Source organism: Platichthys flesus, chromosome 1, assembly GCF_949316205.1.
Source record: "Platichthys flesus chromosome 1, fPlaFle2.1, whole genome shotgun sequence".
NCBI lineage: Eukaryota > Metazoa > Chordata > Actinopteri > Pleuronectiformes > Pleuronectidae > Platichthys > Platichthys flesus.
In genome coordinates, this window is record NC_084945.1 from 29738627 (window position 1) to 29760843 (window position 22217).

General features: G+C 40.1%; 1 protein-coding gene across 1 annotated transcript in view; it reads right to left on the bottom strand.

The window, feature by feature from the left end:
- Window positions 1–22217, bottom strand: part of sh3gl3a (SH3-domain GRB2-like 3a) — a 127085-nt gene that overhangs the window by 7180 nt on the left and 97688 nt on the right. Inside the window, exons 2-7 of the mRNA XM_062390908.1 lie at window positions 4594–4662; window positions 4239–4311; window positions 3945–4088; window positions 3314–3447; window positions 1719–1877; window positions 1000–1103 (exon numbers count right to left, since the gene is read on the bottom strand). Coding sequence (XP_062246892.1) covers window positions 1000–1103; window positions 1719–1877; window positions 3314–3447; window positions 3945–4088; window positions 4239–4311; window positions 4594–4662 — 683 coding nt within the window. The remainder of the gene's footprint in view (window positions 1–999; window positions 1104–1718; window positions 1878–3313; window positions 3448–3944; window positions 4089–4238; window positions 4312–4593; window positions 4663–22217) is intronic.

Here is a 22217-nt window from a genome sequence, read left to right on the forward strand (position 1 = left end):
GAGTTAATGTTGAAGCTCTACATCTGAACCCGATTAACAAAGTGACAGGAACCTGGTCTGTTCCAAATAAGGGTAATCTGAATTCATACATCGAGTTGAAATGACTTATTTTAGTCCATCCTTTTTAGTCCATCCTTTTCAATAAACATAAATGTGCCATTAGAAAGACAGCACTGCTTCTGAAGGAAGCTGATCGGAATGGACAAATCTTGAGCCGTGTATGGAGTATCTTTACTTCAGCGGCAGCCAAACTGGTTACTAAGCAGTAAAAAGGAAAACTGAAAGTCACTTTTTTCACAGCATTGAACTAATATACTGTCATGATGCTTTTTAAATATTCTGCCTCCTCTTCGCATTACAAGCAGATCCTCTAAATGGGACACAGATAAACACCTCCCACTAACATTATATGGACTATCCAGTGATGTATCGAAAACCACCATAACACTCTTGAGTTGATATAAGAGAAGATACTGAACAATATGATGACTGAAACTAACGCTAAATGTGAATTTCTTTTGCAAAATGTTTTGGTGTACATGTAGAAGATTTAAATGGCAGCAGTATCCATACAATATTAAAGAGACTTTGAGTGAACAATGTGCAAAGAAATGTGTGTAACCATATGTGAAAATAAAAAGAATAAACAAAAAGGTTTTTGATGGAATAAAAAGGTAATTTGGGTTGGCAGCAATACCCAGCACTGGTCATAGCTGCTCTCAGGTTAGTCCAACACATTGATACAAAAAAACAACAGCAGTCAGTGTGGATCCTTTATATTTGTAAAATAGTGAGTGATATCTTGTGAGATGGTGCCATAAACCTTGTAACACATTCATTTAAGCTTATTGGCTGTAGCAGTGCTGCCAACACACCTGCTGTCACCATTGGCATTCATGTCTCAACCATTCTGAGTGAAATAAACTTTTTCAAAGCAGCAGCTGATTTTGACGGCAGTTTTGTCACAGAGTCACTACTGACAGCACACCACCCCCTTACCGCTTCTGCAGCTTTCCACTCAGCTCCTCCAGGATTTCACATGACTGACGATGGTACGCTAAGGCCGACTCGACCAGTGCTGACAGCTGGCTCACCTGCTCCACCTGAGCACAGCCCAAACAAACACATTACCTTCAACATCCATTCAAATCACATCTGTGACAGTCTGTTCACATTTTCTACATTTCTACTTCTGATAATATACACCATAATTGTTAAGGGGACAAATCTGGCGCAAAATGATAAAGTCCTGATTGTAGCGGAAACTTGCGTCTATCTACAGTGACTTTTTGGTAACTGGGTGTAATGTCAGGTAATCTGGACCCATTTTTATCAAGCTTTTAAAAATCAAGGTGAGCATTTGAAACTCATCCTAGCTGTTCGTACACTGTTAGAAGCTTCACAGCAGGGCTCTCCTCGCAGTTTTAAACATTAACAATAAAAGGAAAGGAAAACAAAGGAAAAGGACATATCATGTGTTTGTTTTGTTTAAACGCAAATACAAAAATGCAAAGTTATTCAGTTTTTTATTTTTTTAATTTTTTTTATTCTAATAATCAGCATGGCTTAAACATCAATGTATTCATTTATTAAATCTTCCCATTGAAGAGTTTTATTTTAAATCTGCCTGCTGTTGTGCCGGATGTTGAAACCCTCTCATGTTTGTCAAATCTCTTGTATTAACTGTTGGTCCAATCTTCACGTAGTGTTCCTCTTACATCACTCTCCAGGAAGTTGAACATGCTCCTCTCAGCCAGCTCTTTGCTCTCATCAAACTTCTCCACAGCCTGGCGGATCTCCTCATCAGGGATTTTCCCACGACGCTTCTTCTTATAGTCAAAGTCTAACCGGCGGCCCTCCAGCTTCTTCAGGTGGTGCTGCGGACAAAAACAAAAACTATAAATGATGATCTCTACACACTAACTGACATGTACCTACAGACTGACAACAAGTCCCACATCCTGCACACGCAGAGAGTGCTGTATCGTCGCATTTCTTTTGAAGTGTATACTTTTTGAAACCTAATGTCATATCTTCTTACTTATTTTTGCCTCAATGTGATATTGTATAAAACATTGTATGCATTTCATCACACAGCATGCAGTTTCCTATTTATAGTGTCCACAATGCACCAAAGGTCGGTTATTTCAAGGTTTATGACTGATGAGCTGAAAACAGGAGCACAGTGTGAACACCTGACTTCTTTGGCTCAGTTCAGACAAATTGTGCTGTGAAAGCTATAGTCCACACAGTGCCGCAGTTCAAAAAATCACACACAGACACTTGATCCAGACATTTCTGCGTGGACTGCTGTGGTTTGTCTTTCGTGTGAAAGCAGAAGCATTTTAAGACAGCAGATTTTAGCAGCAACTACTATTATTTGTTAACTATTATAACTATTCTATATCCATTTCTATTCACTAACAACTACTGCTATTATCATTTATTGATAAAAAATAATTATCATAAGACTGTATATGTATGTAATAATGCAACATTATTTGGTAACAAGTAAGTTCTGGTACGTTGAATCAATAATTCAATAATTTAAGGTGCCAACTTCACTATGTAGTGCTGTGAGATAACGTGTGTTGGGACTTGACGCTGTGAAAATAAAAGTGAATTGAATTGAAAGCGCTGATAATTCAGCTGAAGCTGGTCCAATTTGTTGGATATTGCCATGAGCAAAAAAGTTAGATATTAATGCAGTCAAAGTGAGCTGTCAACTAAGATTTAAACCAAAAAAAACAAAAGCTATACCCATGTTACTATCCATTAAAATTACTCCAGTGAGTTCAACACAGTTTGACAGATACCAGGGAGAACAAGTTTGATAGGTGCATGATCCTTAGTAATGCAGGTAAGACATATAACAGTGCATTTTAGTTGATATATTAGAAAATAGAAAAGTAGTTAAAGCAAGGTCCTTATAGACCAAACTATCCAGCTGTTTATGAAGCGACTAAAGATAAATCGAAGTGCAGTTGGTTGATGATATTTCTGTGCTTTTACTTAAGTGAAGTTTAGAATGCCGTTTATGGTATGGGGAAACACACTGTATGCACTCTACATGACATGAAAGTTTCATCAAGGCGCTGCATGTTGACACTGATCTAATGGCAGATTTCAAACAGCTTTGCAAATGTGCTGCAGTAATCTCTGCCACCCTAAATTGTTGTCAGTATTCCCCTGTGTTGCAAACACTGGCAGCATTATTAGAACGTTAAGGTCTCGCTTTGGACGAAAATCAATAACCTGCCACAGGTTTTTCAAAAATGTCACCTCATTTCATTTAATTTATATTAAAATGTACCGTGATCTCTTTGAGGTCATTGTCCTGTAGATTCTGCAAGGGGTCAATAAAGTTTTGTTTGACGTTTATGTCCAGGGAGTCCTTAACATCTGCCATCTGTCTCATGGCCTCACCCATGTCCAGCAGCGCACAGCCTACAGGACAGAGAGACAAACCACAATGTTTCTGATAGCCTGTAGTTTTTGTCGCAGGAAAATGTAACACACAAAGCAGGACATGTGTTGTGGAAATGCAAAAAAAACATAGTATATATAAACTATAAACAAAGGTCAGAGTTTGTATCAAAAACAATATGGAGTAAAACTAAGTTGAACATTACATTACATTACATTTCATTTAGCTGACGCTTTTATCCAAAGCTACTTACGGTAAGTGCATTCAACCATGAGGGTACAAACCCAGAACAACAAGAATCAAGAAAGTACAATTTCTTCAAAAATAAAGCAAAACTACAAAGTGCTATAAGTAAGTGCCATTTAAGTGCTACTAAATTGTTAGTTGTTAGTTGTTGTTTTTTTATTCAATATGACTTATGCATGATACTGTTGATGATCATTGTAACAAGCCTTGGTAGTTATAGGAAGACCAGTTTATACATAGTGGAGAAGTTCTGAAACATAAAAATCTGTACCAAAGACGGAGTCCTCTCCCAGTTCATGACCATAGCGCAGCATGCAGTCTCCCAGCAGGCCTTCAGTCTGAGGGTAGCCGGTGGTCTTCACCTGCCCTCGGAACTTAGACACTGTTGTAAGCATGTTGAGTTTGGCTCGAGAAGCTGTAGAGAAAAAACAATGAATATTCCACATTCCATTACTGGGTTTCTTTTGCAATTTTTTTTGTAATAGAGTAGTTAAAAGAAAAAGAAAATTAAGTATTTAACCAAATAATACACAATATGGTTCATCATTGTCTTTCTTTTCTTAACCTGGGTTAGGCTGGAGGTACTCTGTTGTTTTGGACAAGAGGTCAAACACTGACTTGTTGGTCACATCAATTTTCTATAGAGATGAAGACAATAAAAATAATTAATATATGTAAATATTGCAGATATTTTTGTCATTTTGAAAGATATTTAGAATATTATATTAATTCAAATCTTCAAATACGTATATATTTTTGTGTGTGTGTTCATGTGTGTGTCTGTATCATCAGAGTAACAAAGCAACAAAGCGGCAAACATTGCAAAACTCCATTTCCATCACTTCCATCAGTTAGTTCTGCAGTTACATGTTTTCATCACTACCAAATGCAAAACTACACGTCCGTCACAGAAAACTCACCCTTTCCATCTCAGTGAAGTCATCATCCAGTTTAGTCCCCTCTGCCCCACTGATCTTCTCACTTAGTAGCTGCGAAGAGAGAGCAACAAGAGAATGGTTAAATTGAATAAATATTAATGATTAGAATGAACCCGAGACTGTTCAAATGTCTTGACACTGTCCTTTTGGACTATGACATATAGTCAATATATCGAGAAGAGTACGAGAGTAAGACTCTAGATTCTGATGCAGTGTCAATTGTTTTCCTAACTTTTGGATAGCAACATGAAATAAAATCTCTCTCTGAACCGTGCCTTCAAAGAGCAATGCAGAGGTGGCACAGGTTCAAGTTCTATTCGAGAAACCAAAGGATTATACTAACCACTATATGCAACCCCCACCCCACACACACATTATTTAGCAGGGTGATAAAACATGCTCCAAAAGGATTTTGTTAAAACATCTAAGTTAATCTAAGATACGACCTCACTCCTGTGTACAGGTAAGCAGATACGTCTGCATGTAGTGAATGATGGGCATGGAAACATGTTCTGGTGATTCAATCCAACCGTTCACAAGTGAGCAATATGCTATCTGAAAGTGAAGCTGAATCCAGCATCCATCAGTTTCTAAATGAATAAATCCACATGAGTGAGAGAGTTTGGTACTGGTAATTCATGTCTAGCTGTTAAGGTTAATGGTTGTTGTAGTTAAAGAACTGGTAATATACCAGAGTCAACAATTGTTCCATACCAGCATGAACTGTAGTGAGCTGCAGAGTTTTCAAATGTGTGTCACATAGAGTAATGGGACCACTGGGAGAGACCATTCCCTGGCATTTCTAAGGAGGATTAAAATTCTGTGTGCACAAATAGTTGACTAATACTTGGAGATTTGGGGCAGTTGGCCAGTTAGGAAGAAAACTGATTTGCAGTCAGTAACTGATAAACAATTCATGAGATTGACCATGTAACTATAATGGATGCAAGGAAAAGACTAAAGGTCCAATTAGTAGCTCCCCGAACAGCACAACATTTATAGGAAGCTACAAAGTGGGAGAACCTCAAAATCAATCCAGAATAAAAGACAGCAATCACGGGTAGTGCTGAGTGGAAGAGTCAGATGGGACATTGGGCGCCATATCTGGAAAACTGGGATTAATAGAACTGGAGGGTCTTTAAATTATCCCAAAATTAAAATTCAGACACAAACATTCTATGCTGGAATCTGAGTGGGATGGCTATGATTTAGATTGTATTGTATAGGGTTAGTATTCCAGCATTTCCTCCAGGATTGTGTATGCGTATAAGTTTGTTTGTGTGTCTGCTCACACAAACAATGCAGTCACACTGTTGGTTGCCCCATTTTGCTTTTAAAGATTTCACTTTTACTATCTGGCAAATACACGGCCAGCTTAAAAGAGGTATGTCACATCCAAAACACACCCATGACTATATACAAGACTAATTACCGCACTTCTGAACCATGTTAGATTGTTCAAATTGAGCCCTATGTTTTCCTTTACCTCCATTCATCACCATGTCCTAAAATGGACCCATGAAAGAAGACAGAGGATTTAAAAGCACAGAGTGTAATTTAAGTTTACTTTACTTTATATATACTTTATATATACCAAACTGGAATCATCTCAACATCCAAGAATTTGCAGATGCTTTGCAAAAATTACATATTAAAGTAATTAAACCATTATTCACATTACTATGTACTGTGGAGTAAGAAGGGTTGCTTGCTGTTGCATTGAAGGGAGAAAGGGAGAAGCAGCAGTGCTCACTGTGACAACGATATGTGCGTTTGTACATAAGCTGCAGCAGCAGGTGACAGCTGGGGCAAATAAATGTGTGCCGTTGGCCCCACTTTTAATCCAGTGATGTCATCATATCTACACCGAGCACCGAAATCGGTGGGAGGCCCTATTGAAATTGAAATGATTATTATTATTCTTCTTATTATTATTTTTCCTCGCTTAAATTAATTGGCTTTTAGAGGGCTTTAATGTGCTCAAAAAGTTGTAGGAGTTTGCAGTAAATTAGAAGGCAGTGAAAATTTACGTATTCTGGAGTATTTTGAAAAGGGCGTGGCAAAATGGCTCAAGAGCGCCACCTACGGAAAAGCCCCTCATTTAGCATTCACCGATCCTCACAAAAGGATCTATTGTGTATCGTGACTAGATGCACAAAAAAGTCCATCAGTGCATTATGAAAAATGCAACAGGAAGCCCGCCAGTTTGACTTTAGTGGCCATTTTGGTCATATTCCATATTTTTTCTTTTATGTACTTGTCGTACAGCTTTCATCAGATCAAATTAAAATTTCACAGCAAAATGGAGATCTAAAGTTATTGAAAGATCGACTTTTTGCAAAACCGTCTGACCGTGGTATGGCGTTAAAGTTGATGAAACGCCATGAAAACACAAGTTTCTGTATCTCAGACATATTTTGTCCAATCGAGTCCAAACTAGACACATGCGACAAGAGTCGCGACCAAAAGACATCGGTGCAGAAATTGTGACTTACAATCACAGCGCCCCCTTGTGGCAACAGGAAATGTCTTGTTTTTGGTACGTCTCTCGCTTTGATGTATTTGTCGGAGAGCTTTCACCAGATCAACTAAATAATTAGATGAGTCTCTACAAAACAAGATGAAGATCTAAAGTTATCAAAATTTAAACTTTTCATCAATCTGTGTCACCGTGGTGAGGCTTATAAGTTTGATAAACAAAATGAAAACACCATGTCTGTGTTTACACTGCTCTCTAGTGAATTAATATTGCCATTACACCTGTACCCGCAATATTAAGTCACCAGAGGGCAGTGTAAGACCATGGTTTGATCAAGGCACAAATTGTGACTATTGAAAGAGCCATTTCGTCCCCTCTTCCCCCAATTTAAATCTGTCTGGAGCCGCATAACATATTTTGATTACACAGGTTATAAAGTTACATATATATATATATATATATATCAGTGTTAATTTTGGCAGCTATTTTTGATTTAGTCTTAGTCTTAGTCTTTGACGAAAATGCATTTTAGTTTTAGTCACATTTAATAATTTTTATCCTTCTTAGTTTTAGTCTAGTTTTAGTCGACTAAAACAAATAACATTTTAGTCTAGTTTTAGTCGACGAAAACAAATTCCATTTTAGTCTAGTTTAAGTCACATTTAATAGCCAAATTAAAACATATAGCTGCAGCCTAATAGCTTAAAAATATATATTTAGTTTTAAATGTGAAAACAAAAAGTGAGAGCAGGTCAGACTGGAGGCGAACACAGAAACTGCAGCTCGGTAGAAACCAACTGCAGCTTCTGCTCTGATCAAGAAGCTGAGGCGCTGATCTCTGATCAGCTGAGACCAGAGAAACTCTGTGTTTTCACAGTTTCTATAGTTAAGAAGCAGTCAGTCATTGATCGGCTGCTCCACGTGAACGCGCTCTGCTTTCACTGTGTCTCCCTGAGCGAGTGCGCGAGTCGGGGGGCGGAGCTACGGACCGCTGCGCTATCTGGGAGCGCACACACACACATACACAGACACACACAGACACACAGACTCACTCGCCCGCTCCTGATACTTCATGTGGGCCTGATACGATGATGTTAAAAAAATTATTTTGACTTAGTCAACCACCAACATTTTCGTCTCGTCTCGTCTCGTTTTTTAACGAAAGTTAAAAATAGATTTAGTCATAGTTTTTATTTTGAAAGACCCGTTTTCGTTACGTCTTCGTCTCATCTTCGTCATGGAAAAAGGGTCGTTAACAAATATATTTCGTCATCGTTTCCGTCAACGAAATTAGCACTGATATATATATATAGTTATACAATATATATGAAAACTATAGTTTGTTGCATTTATTAAATAATAGAACGACAATACATAAAACTGTTTTTTTTACATTTAACTGCTATTTTTACCTGTTACAAAATAGGAAAACACCATCTCTTATGAATTGGAGAACAAAATACATGTGTGGGCCTAGTTTGGAATAAATTAAACAAAGAACTCAGCTTTTTTTGCTCATCTCCAGCTTGGTACTTTTCAGCAGATGCTATGAGCTTGCTCTGGAAATATCTCTCAACATTACATTTCTTATTGTTTGCTAATTCCTCGCCACATATCAAGCATACATGTAAGACAGCATCGGTGGCAGTGAAAGCAAATTAAGCTGTCCACGCAGAATTAAACTCTATTTTCCTCCCAGACTTTTCTTTTCTGGGATTTATCCATGATTAGTTTACCGAGGCCGGGGGTCAGAACTATAGATTAGCGACCTGCAGGGAAGAGCGCCGGGACGTAATAGGATGTGACGCATATTCTAGTTGCTGAAATATTAAAACAAAACGTGAGAGCAGGTCACCTGCAGCTCCTGCTCTGATAAAGAAGCTTAGGCGATGATCTCTGATCAGCTGAGACCAGAGAAACTCGTTGTTTTCACTATTTCCACTGTTGAGAAGCAGCCGGTCAGATACTGAGAGGCTGCTACACGTGCACCAGGACCGATCTCACTGTGTCTCTCTGAGCGAGTGAGCGTGGGCTCAGGGCGGGGGGCGGAGCCCCGGCTCTGTGTGTGTGTCCACTATCTAGGAGCGCGCACCCACACACACACACATTCACCCGCTCCTGGTATTTCATGATGGCCTGATACGATGATTTTTTTAAAAATGAACGTGCCTGCAGGCAACATACCATCAGTAATGAAGATGCTAATGGAACAGTACAAAGTTATCGCCCTGACATGATCCGACATGATCCCGTCCAGCCAGCGAAGAAAAGTGTAAGGGTTGATGAGGATGAGTGTGTTTGGAATATAAGCTCCACCACATAAGATATCTAATGTTAATTAAAGTAGTTTCAATCGCCAACCCATTTGATTAGAACGACGTTACACAGATAATTAATCTGCAGAAACAGATGTACTGTGATCAACTGAATTGGAGTATTTAAAGTCACATCTGCATTTTAAGAGCAGCTGTTTAAAGTAGCATTACGTCTCCTAAAGTATTGATGTTGACATTGATGTGAAGCTATGTGTCTGTCTAATCTTTTCAATTTGTGGCAATCATTTTACTTTAATGCTGTATTATAGACAACATCTTTGTGTCGCGCCGAGCGCTAAAACATGTGAATTGTATTTGAAATAGGATTTCTGCTCCCTGCTGGCACTCAAAATGCAGCCCATAGTATATCTTACTGGTCTATATAGGCCTACTGCTTATAATAATCAGTTACCTCTATTTTTGTGATGGTGACATGACATGATATCAGATCAACTGAAAATTTAGACGAGTGTCATCACAAAAAAATGGAGATCTAAACTTATCAAAGAAACAACTTTTTGACACACCGTCTGACTGTGGCGTGGCCTTAAAGTTTGATGAAACGCCATGAAAACATGAGCGTCTGTATCTCAGACATATTTGGTCCAATCGCCTCCAAACTAGACATGTAAGACAAGAGTCTTGACCTGAAGACATCTTCACAGCAATCGTGACTTAAAATCACAGCGCCCCCTGGTGGCAACAGGAAATGTCTTGTTTTTGGTACGTCTTACACTTTGATATACTTGTCGGAGAGCTTTAATCAGATCAACTAAAAATTTAGATGAGTGTCATCACAACAAGATGGAGATAAAAAGTTATTAAAAGATACATTTCTACTCACACGGTGTGACCGTGGCGTGGCGTCAAAGTCTGATCACACGCCATCAAAACACGAGCTTCTGTATCTTGGACATATTTGGTCCAATCGAGTCCAAAATAGACATGTAAGGCAAGAGTTTCGACCTCATGACATCTACAAAGACACCATGACTTAAAATCATAGCGCCACCCGCTGGCTACAGGAAGTGAGCATTTATCCTTGCCGCAGTGCGCAAACGCATGCAACGCGGAGACGAGCGCTTGGTCATCGAACGTTCTCTCTTCCCCGACCGCAACACAATGGAAATTGCCTGTGCTCGGGCCCGTTAGTGCTACAACGTAGCCCTTGTTGTTTGTGTGACTGTGGTGATAGATCTATGTTTCCTCTCCCTGCACTCTGAACAAATGTCTCAGGTCCAACCCGAAGCCAGGATCTGGGGGAGCGGAAGGGATGCTTGCTCCTTCCTTCAGGGAGAACACACAAACATCCATAGAAGAACAATGTCTTTGGCTATTTGCTAACAAGGCTAAGTGTAAACAAACAAAATAAGTACCCAGCAGCCAGACCAAGGCTGTTGTTACTTTGTATGTTAAAGGCTAATTTCCATTTATTATACTCAGCTATTATTCTCAAAGGTTTGGCCATAATTTCAAATTATTATTATTATTAACAGCAACTGTCATAGGTTCAGAGCTATATCTTGCAATTGCAGGTCTGTAAAGTTTAAGATTTCGAGTAGATTTCGAGATTAAGAGTATTGATGATGGTCCCTCTTGCAGCCTTTCCAAATTATAAAAACTTAGGAAATGATTTCTTACACACACTGAATACTAAATCCTAAATGCAGGATTAGCAGGCCATCAAATTTTCTGATGATACAGTGATTTTAAGCTTGCTGCACAGGGATGACTGCCTTAAAAACTGGTTTGACAGTCATTATCAGTCATAGGAGATGATACTTGACCCCAGGGGTATGAGAGTCCATCAGTTATAAAGTTATTGAGGAGGTGAGCCCTTTTAAATATCTGGGCTAACAGCGGGACTGTGATCTTAAGTGGAAATGGAAAGGGCCCAGACTTAGACTGTTCGGTGTGACCACGGCGTCATGTCAATATTTTACGCTGCTGTGTTAGAAAGTATAATTAGATACAGAATGCTAGCATGGTTCGGAACTCTAACAGTCCAGCTAAAACGAGAACATTGTAAAACCGGCTATGAAGGTGATGGTCAAAAAGAATCATCCTTCCCTTCAGACCATCTACAAAGATTGTTACGGTTACTTACAGGCAGACGTTACAGAGCCAATAAGAGTAAGACCAACCACCTCAAGCTCTTATTCATCCCAACGTCTATCTGACTACTCAATAAGTAAATATCTTGCTTCAGCCATGCATCTCAATAACCTTTACACTCTGTTTTTTTTGTATTAATGCCATTTTTAGGGCCCGAGCACCGAAATCGGTGGGAGGCCCTATTGAAATTGAAATGATTATTAGGGCCCGAGCACCGAAATCGGTGGGAGGCCCTATTGAAATTGAAATGATTATTATTAGGGCCCGACCACCGAAATCGGTGGGAGGCCCTATTGAAATTGAAATGATTATTAGGGCCCGAGCACCGAAATCGGTGGGAGGCCCTATTGAAATTGAAATGATTATTATTAGGGCCCGAGCACCGAATGGTGAGAGGCCCTATTGAATCTGTAAGGATTTTTATTATTATTATTATTATTATTATTATTATTATTAGGGCCCGAGCACCGAAATCGGTGGGAGGCCCTATTGAAATTGAAATGATTATTATTATTAGGGCCCGAGCACCGAAATCGGTGGGAGGCCCTATTGAAATTGAAATGATTATTAGGGCCCGAGCACCGAAATCGGTGGGAGGCCCTATTGAAATTGAAATGATTATTATTATTATTATTATTATTTTTCTTAGCTTAAATGAATTGGCTTTTTGAGGGCTTTAATGTGCTCAAAAAGTTGTAGGAGTTTGCAGTAAATTCGAAGGCGGCGTAAAATTACGTATTCTGGAGTATTTTGAAAAGGGCGTGGCAAAATGGCTCAAGAGCGCCACCTACGGAAAAGCCCCTCATTTAGCATTCACCGATCCTCAAAAAAAACAAAGACTATTGTGTATCATGAGTAGATGCACAAAAAAGTCCATCAGTGCATTATGAATAACGCAACAGGAAGCCCGCCAGTTTGACTTTAGTGGCCATTTTGGTCATATTCCATATTTTTTCTTTGATGTACTTGTCGTACAGCTTTCATCAGATCAACTTCAAATTTAGACGATCGTCATCACAACAAATTGGAGATCTAAAGTTATTGAAGGATTACGTTTTAGCAAAACCGTCTGACCGTGGTGTGGCGTTAAAGTTTGATGAAACGCCATCAAAACACAAGCTTCCATATTTCAGACATATTTTGTCCAATTGAGTCCAAACTAGACACATTCGACAAGAGTCGCCACCAGAAGACATGGGTGCAGAAATTGTGACTTACAATCACAGCGCCCCCTGGTGGTAACACGAAATGTCTTGTTTTGGTACGTGTTATGTTTTTATGTACTACTCAGACAGCTTTCATCAGATCAACTTAAAAATTAGATGAGACTCTACAAAACAAGATGAAGATCTAAAGTTATCAGAATTTAAACTTTTCATCATACCGTGTGACCGTGGTGAGGTCTCAAAGTTCGACTAAACGCCAATATAAGCGAGCTTCTGTAACTTAGACATATTTTGTCCAATCGACTCCAAACTACACATATAAGACAAGAGTCGCGACCGGAAGACATCTACCTAGAAATCATGACTTAAAAGGAAAGCGCCCCCTGGTGGCATCAGGAAATGTCTTGTTTTGGTCATCTTACTCTTTGATGTATTTCCCTCCAGCCACTTTACTAAACCATGTCAAACTGTGTCAAATTGGTCTCAAGATATTGATAATGTAGGCATAACATTATTGTGACTTTTCATCATGCAGATTGTTAATGGCGTGGCATCAAAGTTCATCAGCTCACCATGACCAATGAAACCCATTTTAACAGAGTTACCCTGAACGCAGCATGAGACCGCTTTCGGTTTGTTACGTCTCACACTTGGATGAATTTCTCCTCATTCACTTTGCTAAACCATGTCAAACTGTGTCACATGGGTCTCAATATATTGATAATGTAGGCATAACATTGCTGTGAGTTTTCATCATGCGGATTATTCATAGCTTTGCAGCAGACTTCTTCAACTCGCCATGACAAACGAAGCTGCATTTAACACATCTGCAAGTGAACGCCTCATGAGACTCTGAAAGAAGTTACGTCGTCACAAGCTGCGGAGCTGTGTATCACGAAGAACCGGAGAACGGTTGGCGAGTCTGGATGAGAGGACGGCGGCGGAGTCACTGTGGACGTTGTTCGCTCAGCAGGTTAGAGTGTGGGACTCAAAGGTTTTTGTCCCCTCTCCCGTTGTGTCTTTTCCTGTGTGAACTCTGCCGCTCTCAACAGCAGCACTGGCTATGAGCTAGCTCCTGCTAGCTCCAACGAAGCATCTCTCAACTGCTACGTAAGTTAAACGGACACTTCTGACTGACTGTGATGATAAGCAAAAGAGACACTGTGGATGTGTGATGTGTTGTACTGCATTTGTTTGATCTGTTTACTAATACTAGCTCTAATAAATACTGTATAAATTATATTTTGCTCCTGAATTGAACTGTGTTAAAGGGGTTCACATGGAAAATATATGTTCAATTATGTAAAGGGTGATTTTTGTTACTATTATACTAATGGAGATTTAGCACTTGCTACACATTGTAAGAGCAGCTGTTCAAAGGAGCACTACGTCTTTTAAGGCTCTTTATTCAGAGTCACGGTGTTGATGTCCTGTCACGTGTTACAGTGAAAAATAACCGTGTCTCCCACCTTCAGTATTTAAATCGTTAATCTCAGACAGACTTCACTGAATTCTTTTGTTAAATATGAGTAAGTCATAGCCTTGTACCTTTACTAGAACAGACAGTGTCATACAGAGTTGTGGGCTTATATGCACTACCTATTTCCTAATCTGAAATGATTATGCTCTGATTAACTTTGAACTAATATTTTATTTTTACCATTTAAAAGTCTGTTAATTACTTAACCTGGCCCATGTATGACTTTACATATCTGTGTATTGGTTTCATGTTCCTCTAGAAGGTCCAACTTGACACACAACTTGAATCCAACCAGACTGAACACTGACTCCAGGTACAGACCTGATTTCATTACTTAAAAACAATCAAAGTATTGCACATAATACATAATGTATTAAATTATAATGCAATACTTTTAATGTGAAATAGCTCCATTAAAAACATTCATTGTCATGGTAGTGCACGTTTTAATCCAAAAGCATATTCAAATACACAGTTGAATATCCACAGAAAATAAGATTACACACTTTGTTCATATGTAACTCTTCCTCTACAATAATGACGATCACTTTCATGTTTCCTATCATTTTATTAGGGACAGACGAGCCTGAAGGACACAGCTGTGATGACCATGTTCTGTCTCTTATGGCAAAGCAGAAATATAAAACACTGGGTTCTTATCTAAAGTGTTTCAAATCAGATCTCCACCATGTTGCTGCTGAGGACATCAGGTGCTGCAGTTCTTCATCTATGAAGAGAAAAAACGCACTGTTAAAGAATGTTTTGTGTTGTGTATAAAGCACAACAGATTTCAGATAGAACTGTTGTACTGTGGTCTTGGTTTATATCCTCATGGTGAAATGTACATATTTTAAGTCCCTTCTGATAAAAGTGCTGAAAGAAATACAACATTGTACAAATACATAAAATGTCTTTCTACCTCATCAGTACTATTCAAGGTGATAATCTCCCACAGACCTATTGATAACAGTCCAAATCAAGTCTTTCCACTTCTCTCAGTGTGAAAACATAATTCTATAATTAATTTGAGAACTGTTTACAACACTGATGTGTGGAGATTAAAATCATACCTAAACTGTCTAATTCACTGTAAAACTCCATGACATTCGCAGGCCATCTGTAGTTAAGGGAGCAACGCATGGAGTGATGTGTAGATTACTAGTTTGATGATGCATGAGGAGAGGCGGTGGTCGAGTGGCAGAAACTTGGACTATGGGCAGAGAAGGTCTCTGGTTCGTCTTTGGTTCGACTCCATGGAGAGACAACAAAAGTCGAACCTGGATTGATCTGTCCAAAAATTCAAGAGTCTCCCTACCCTCTCTAGTGCCCATGAGCAAGGCACCTCACTCCCCCAACATCTGCTCCCCCGAGCGCCGTACATGGTCGCTCACTGCTCTGTGTGTCCTGCACCAGATGGGTAAAAAGCAGCGATTAAATTTCCCTACCTGCATGAGTGTGCCTTTGCATGTCTGTGCATGTGTTTGGGATGAATAAATGGATTTTAATCTTAATCTTTTAATCTTAATCAGTTGTCTTCCAGTTGACCAGCATGAAGCTGCAGATCTCCACCATGTTGCTGCTGGGGACATCAGGAGCTGCATTAATGAGGAGCAGAAGCGTACTGTTATGAATGTTTTGTGTTGTTTATGAAGCACTACTTATTTCAGCTAGAACCGATGCACTAGGGTCTGGGTTTGTATCCTAATGGTTAAATGCACATACTTTAAATCGCTTTTGATAAAACGTGACAAAGAAATACAACATTGTACACATAGATAAAATGTCTTTCTACCTCATCTGTAATATTCAAGGTGATGATCTCCCACAGAGCTGTTGATAACAGTCCACATCAAGTCTCTCCACTTCCCTCAGTGTGAAAACATAATTATATAATTAATTGGAGAAGTGTTTACAACACTGATGTGTGGACATTATAATGTTATCACTACTGTCTAATTCACTCTACAACTCCATGACAGACTAAATAAACAATGTGAAAATAGTAATGGCGGATATACCATCCTGTATCAGAATATTGGTGAAACAGTTACTATCACATGAAACGTACACGTGTAGCGTATTGATAGTAACTCATTAAAAAAAATAATGTTACAACCAAAACAAGACTGTCGAGTTATCTTGCTTCAATCTGTTCATTAGACGTGATAAATAAACGGTAACTTTTATAACAATTACATATTACAAAAAACTTGAGGCATGTAAGCATATGATGATAGATAAAGCAATAGGTTATGTTGGATAGTTTCAAGGTTACTTACCTCTAGTTCAGCACCAGCGGCTGGCCAGAAGAAGTGGAGCGATCTTCCTTGCCGCACAGGGCAAACGCAGGCAATGTGGAGACGAGCGCTTGGTCATCGAACGTTCTCTCTTCCCCGACCGCAACAGACTTGAAATTGCCTGTGCTCGGGCCCGTTAGTGCTAGAACGTAGCCCTAGTTAGGGCCCGAGCACCGAATGGTGAGAGGCCCTATTGAATCTGTAAGGATTTTTATTATTATTATTATTATTATTATTATTATTTCCCTTTGGGGGGCTTTTTCAGGGTCTAGACATGCTCAAAAAGTTATGAAACTTTGCAGGAAATTCAAGGTCTGCGGATATTTTAGTATTCTGGAGTAATTGGAATTGGGCGTGGCAAAATGGCTCTACAGCGCCCCCTGGAACCAGCCCCTAGGTTTCCACATAACGGATTTTCATCAAAATCTGGATATAGGTGTATCGTGACCAGTCATGAAAAAAAGTCTCATGGAGCATTATGAAAAACGCAACAGGAAGTCCGCCATTTTGCTTTTAGTGGCCATTTTGGCAATATCCCACATTTTTACTTTTACGTACTTGTCCCAGGGCTTTCATCAGATCAACTTCAAATTCAGATGAGTGTCATCACAACAAGATGGAGATAAAAAATGATTGAGGGATTTTTTTTTTATCACACCGTGTGACCGTGGCATGGCGTTAAAAATTGGTTACACGCCATCAAAACACGGGCATCTGTATCTCGGACATACATGTTCCAATCAAGTCCAAACTAGACATGTAAGACAATAGTCCCCGCCTGATGACATCTATGCATAAATGATGACTTAAAACCGCAGCGCCCCCTGGTGGCAACAGGAAATGTCTTGTTTTTTGCTTGTCTTACACTTGGATGAATTTCTCCTCATCCACTGACCTCAACCATGTCAAACTGTATCAAATGGGTCCCAAGACATTGACAATGAAGACATAAGATTACCGTGACTTTTCGTCAAACGCCATATGAATGGCGTGGCATTAAAGTTCATCAACTCGCCGTGAAACACGAAATTGCTGTAACTTCAGTGTTCATGATTCTATCTCTCTCAAACTACATGTGTGTAACAACAGCCCCCCCCTGAAGATATTCATATGGTTTTAAGAAATGGGCGTGGCAAAAATACTGACCAGCGCCCCCTATAGGGCAACCCCGGCACTACGATGGCCGACATTTATACAAATCTATCGGGACATGTGTCGTTTCATAACAAACAAAAAAATATCTTGGATAGGTATGCTTGACCAAACAGGGAGGCCGCCATTTTGGATTAAGTGGCCATTTTTTTCCCATATTCCACATTTTTACTTGATGCACTTGTCCCAGGGCTTTCATCAGATTAACTTCAAATTAAGATCAGTGCCATCACAACAAGATGGAGATAAAAAGTGATTAAGAGATTGACCTTTCGTCACACCGTGTGACCGTGGCGTGGCGTCTTGAGTTTGATTAAACGCCATCAAAACACGAGGTTCTGTATCTCGGACATACATTGTCCAATCGAGTCCAAACTAGACATGTAAGACAAGGGTGCCATCCCGATGACATCTACACAGAAATTATGACTTGAAATTACAGCGCCCCCTGGTGGCTACAGGAAGTGACATGTTTTATACTTTGATGAACTGCTCCTGGCTGATTTACAATATACAGCTCAAATCAGATCAGTCAACTCATTAGATCATGGTCAGAATTGTGACGTTTCCTCAAACCGTGTAAACATTGATGTGCGGCGAAGGATTTTCCTTCGCCAAAGGACACGATGTTATCATAACTCCACTGTGCATTGTCCTATCACTACAAAACTTCTGTCACATGGTCAGAGTCCAAGCCTGAACAGCTCTATGTGTCAATATTTCCTCAGTGTCATAGCGCCACCTACTGATTCGCCAGGAAACAGGAAGTACTTTGTTAATCCACTCTGCATTATCCAACCGGCTCCAAACTACTGACCTATGATCACAATACTGATCTGAACAGCTCCACATATAAATATTAGTTCAGGGTCATAGCGCCACCTACTGATCAGTGTGAAAATTAAGTTGTGTTAACATTGTCCAATTGACACAAAATTGCTCACGCTACATCAGAGCGCCTACATGAACAGATATATATGTCTGTGCGTAATAATAGTGATGGCGCCACCTACTGGCAAACCTACTGCCGCAGAGCGCAAAACGCATGCAACGTGGAGAAGTGCATGCTCGATCGATGATGTGCGCTTGGTCATCGATCGCTCTCTCCACCGACCGCAACAGGCTTCAACGTGCGGGTGCTCGGGCCCGCAAGTGCTACAACGTAGCCCTAGTTAGGGCCCGAGCACCGAATGGTGAGAGGCCCTATTGAATCTGTAAGGATTTTTATTATTATTATTATTATTATTAGGGCCCGAGCACCGAATGGTGAGAGGCCCTATTGAATCTGTAAGGATTTTTATTATTAGGGCCCGAGCACCGAATGGTGAGAGGCCCTATTGAATCTGTAAGGATTTTTATTATTATTATTATTATTATTATTATTATTATTATTATTTCCCTTTGGGGGGCTTTTTCAGGGTCTAGACATGCTCAAAAAGTTATGAAACTTTGCAGGAAATTCAAGGTCTGCGGATATTTTAGTATTCTGGAGTAATTGGAATTGGGCGTGGCAAAATGGCTCTACAGCGCCCCCTGGAACCAGCCCCTAGGTTTCCACATAACGGATTTTCATCAAAATCTGGATATAGGTGTATCGTGACCAGTCATGAAAAAAAGTCTCATGGAGCATTATGAAAAACGCAACAGGAAGTCCGCCATTTTGCTTTTAGTGGCCATTTTGGCAATATCCCACATTTTTACTTTTACGTACTTGTCCCAGGGCTTTCATCAGATCAACTTCAAATTCAGATGACTGTCATCACAACAAGATGGAGATAAAAATTGATTGAGGGATTTTTTTTTTATCACACCGTGTGACCGTGGCATGGCGTTAAAAATTGGTTACACGCCATCAAAACACGGGCATCTGTATCTCGGACATACATGTTCCAATCAAGTCCAAACTAGACATGTAAGACAATAGTCCCCGCCTGATGACATCTATGCATAAATGATGACTTAAAACCGCAGCGCCCCCTGGTGGCAACAGGAAATGTCTTGTTTTTTGCTTGTCTTACACTTGGATGAATTTCTCCTCATCCACTGACCTCAACCATGTCAAACTGTATCAAATGGGTCCCAAGACATTGACAATGAAGACATAAGATTACCGTGACTTTTCGTCAAACGCCATATGAATGGCGTGGCATTAAAGTTCATCAACTCGCCGTGAAACACGAAATTGCTGTAACTTCAGTGTTCATGATTCTATCTCTCTCAAACTACATGTGTGTAACAACAGCCCCCCCCTGAAGATATTCATATGGTTTTAAGAAATGGGCGTGGCAAAAAAACTGACCAGCGCCCCCTATAGGGCAACCCCGGCACTACGATGGCCGACATTTATACAAATCTATCGGGACATGTGTCGTTTCATAACAAACAAAAAAATATCTTGGATAGGTATGCTTGACCAAACAGGGAGGCCGCCATTTTGGATTAAGTGGCCATTTTTTTTCCATATTCCACATTTTTACTTGATGCACTTGTCCCAGGGCTTTCATCAGATTAACTTCAAATTAAGATCAGTGCCATCACAACAAGATGGAGATAAAAAGTGATTAAGAGATTGACCTTTCGTCACACCGTGTGACCGTGGCGTGGCGTCTTGAGTTTGATTAAACGCCATCAAAACACGAGATTCTGTATCTCGGACATACATTGTCCAATCGAGTCCAAACTAGACATGTAAGACAAGGGTGCCATCCTGATGACATCTACACAGAAATTATGACTTGAAATTACAGCGCCCCCTGGTGGCTACAGGAAGTGACATGTTTTATACTTTGATGAACTGCTCCTGGCTGATTTACAATATACAGCTCAAATCAGATCAGTCAAGTCATTAGATCATGGTCAGAATTGTGATGTTTCCTCAAACCGTGTAAACATTGATGTGCGGCGAAGGATTTTCCTTCGCCAAAGGACACGATGTTATCATAACTCCACTGTGCATTGTCCTATCACTACAAAACTTCTGTCACATGGTCAGAGTCCAAGCCTGAACAGCTCTATGTGTCAATATTTCCTCAGTGTCATAGCGCCACCTACTGATTCGCCAGGAAACAGGAAGTACTTTGTTAATCCACTCTGCATTATCCAACCGGCTCCAAACTACTGACCTATGATCACAATACTGATCTGAACAGCTCCACATATAAATATTAGTTCAGGGTCATAGCGCCACCTACTGATCAGTGTGAAAATTAAGTTGTGTTAACATTGTCCAATTGACACAAAGTTGCTCACGCTACATCAGAGCGCCTACATGAACAGATATATATGTCTGTGCGTAATAATAGTGATGGCGCCACCTACTGGCAAACCTACTGCCGCAGAGCGCAAAACGCATGCAACGTGGAGAAGTGCATGCTCGATCGATGATGTGCGCTTGGTCATCGATCGCTCTCTCCACCGACCGCAACAGGCTTCAACGTGCGGGTGCTCGGGCCCGCAAGTGCTACAACGTAGCCCTAGTTATTATTATTATTTCCCTTTGGGGGGCTTTTTCAGGGTCTAGACATGCTCAAAAAGTTATGAAACTTTGCAGGAAATTCAAGGTCTGCGGATATTTTAGTATTCTGGAGTAATTGGAATTGGGCGTGGCAAAATGGCTCTACAGCGCCCCCTGGAACCAGCCCCTAGGTTTCCACATAACGGATTTTCATCAAAATCTGGATATAGGTGTATCGTGACCAGTCATGAAAAAAAGTCTCATGGAGCATTATGAAAAACGCAACAGGAAGTCCGCCATTTTGCTTTTAGTGGCCATTTTGGCAATATCCCACATTTTTACTTTTACGTACTTGTCCCAGGGCTTTCATCAGATCAACTTCAAATTCAGATGAGTGTCATCACAACAAGATGGAGATAAAAAATGATTGAGGGATTTTTTTTTTATCACACCGTGTGACCGTGGCATGGCGTTAAAAATTGGTTACACGCCATCAAAACACGGGCATCTGTATCTCGGACATACATGTTCCAATCAAGTCCAAACTAGACATGTAAGACAATAGTCCCCGCCTGATGACATCTATGCATAAATGATGACTTAAAACCGCAGCGCCCCCTGGTGGCAACAGGAAATGTCTTGTTTTTTGCTTGTCTTACACTTGGATGAATTTGTCCTCATCCACTGACCTCAACCATGTCAAACTGTATCAAATGGGTCCCAAGACATTGACAATGAAGACATAAGATTACCGTGACTTTTCGTCAAACGCCATATGAATGGCGTGGCATTAAAGTTCATCAACTCGCCGTGAAACACGAAATTGCTGTAACTTCAGTGTTCATGATTCTATCTCTCTCAAACTACATGTGTGTAACAACAGCCCCCCCCTGAAGATATTCATATGGTTTTAAGAAATGGGCGTGGCAAAAAAACTGACCAGCGCCCCCTATAGGGCAACCCCGGCACTACGATGGCCGACATTTATACAAATCTAGCGGGACATGTGTCGTTTCATAACAAACAAAAAAATATCTTGGATAGGTATGCTTGACCAAACAGGGAGGCCGCCATTTTGGATTAAGTGGCCATTTTTTTTCCATATTCCACATTTTTACTTGATGCACTTGTCCCAGGGCTTTCATCAG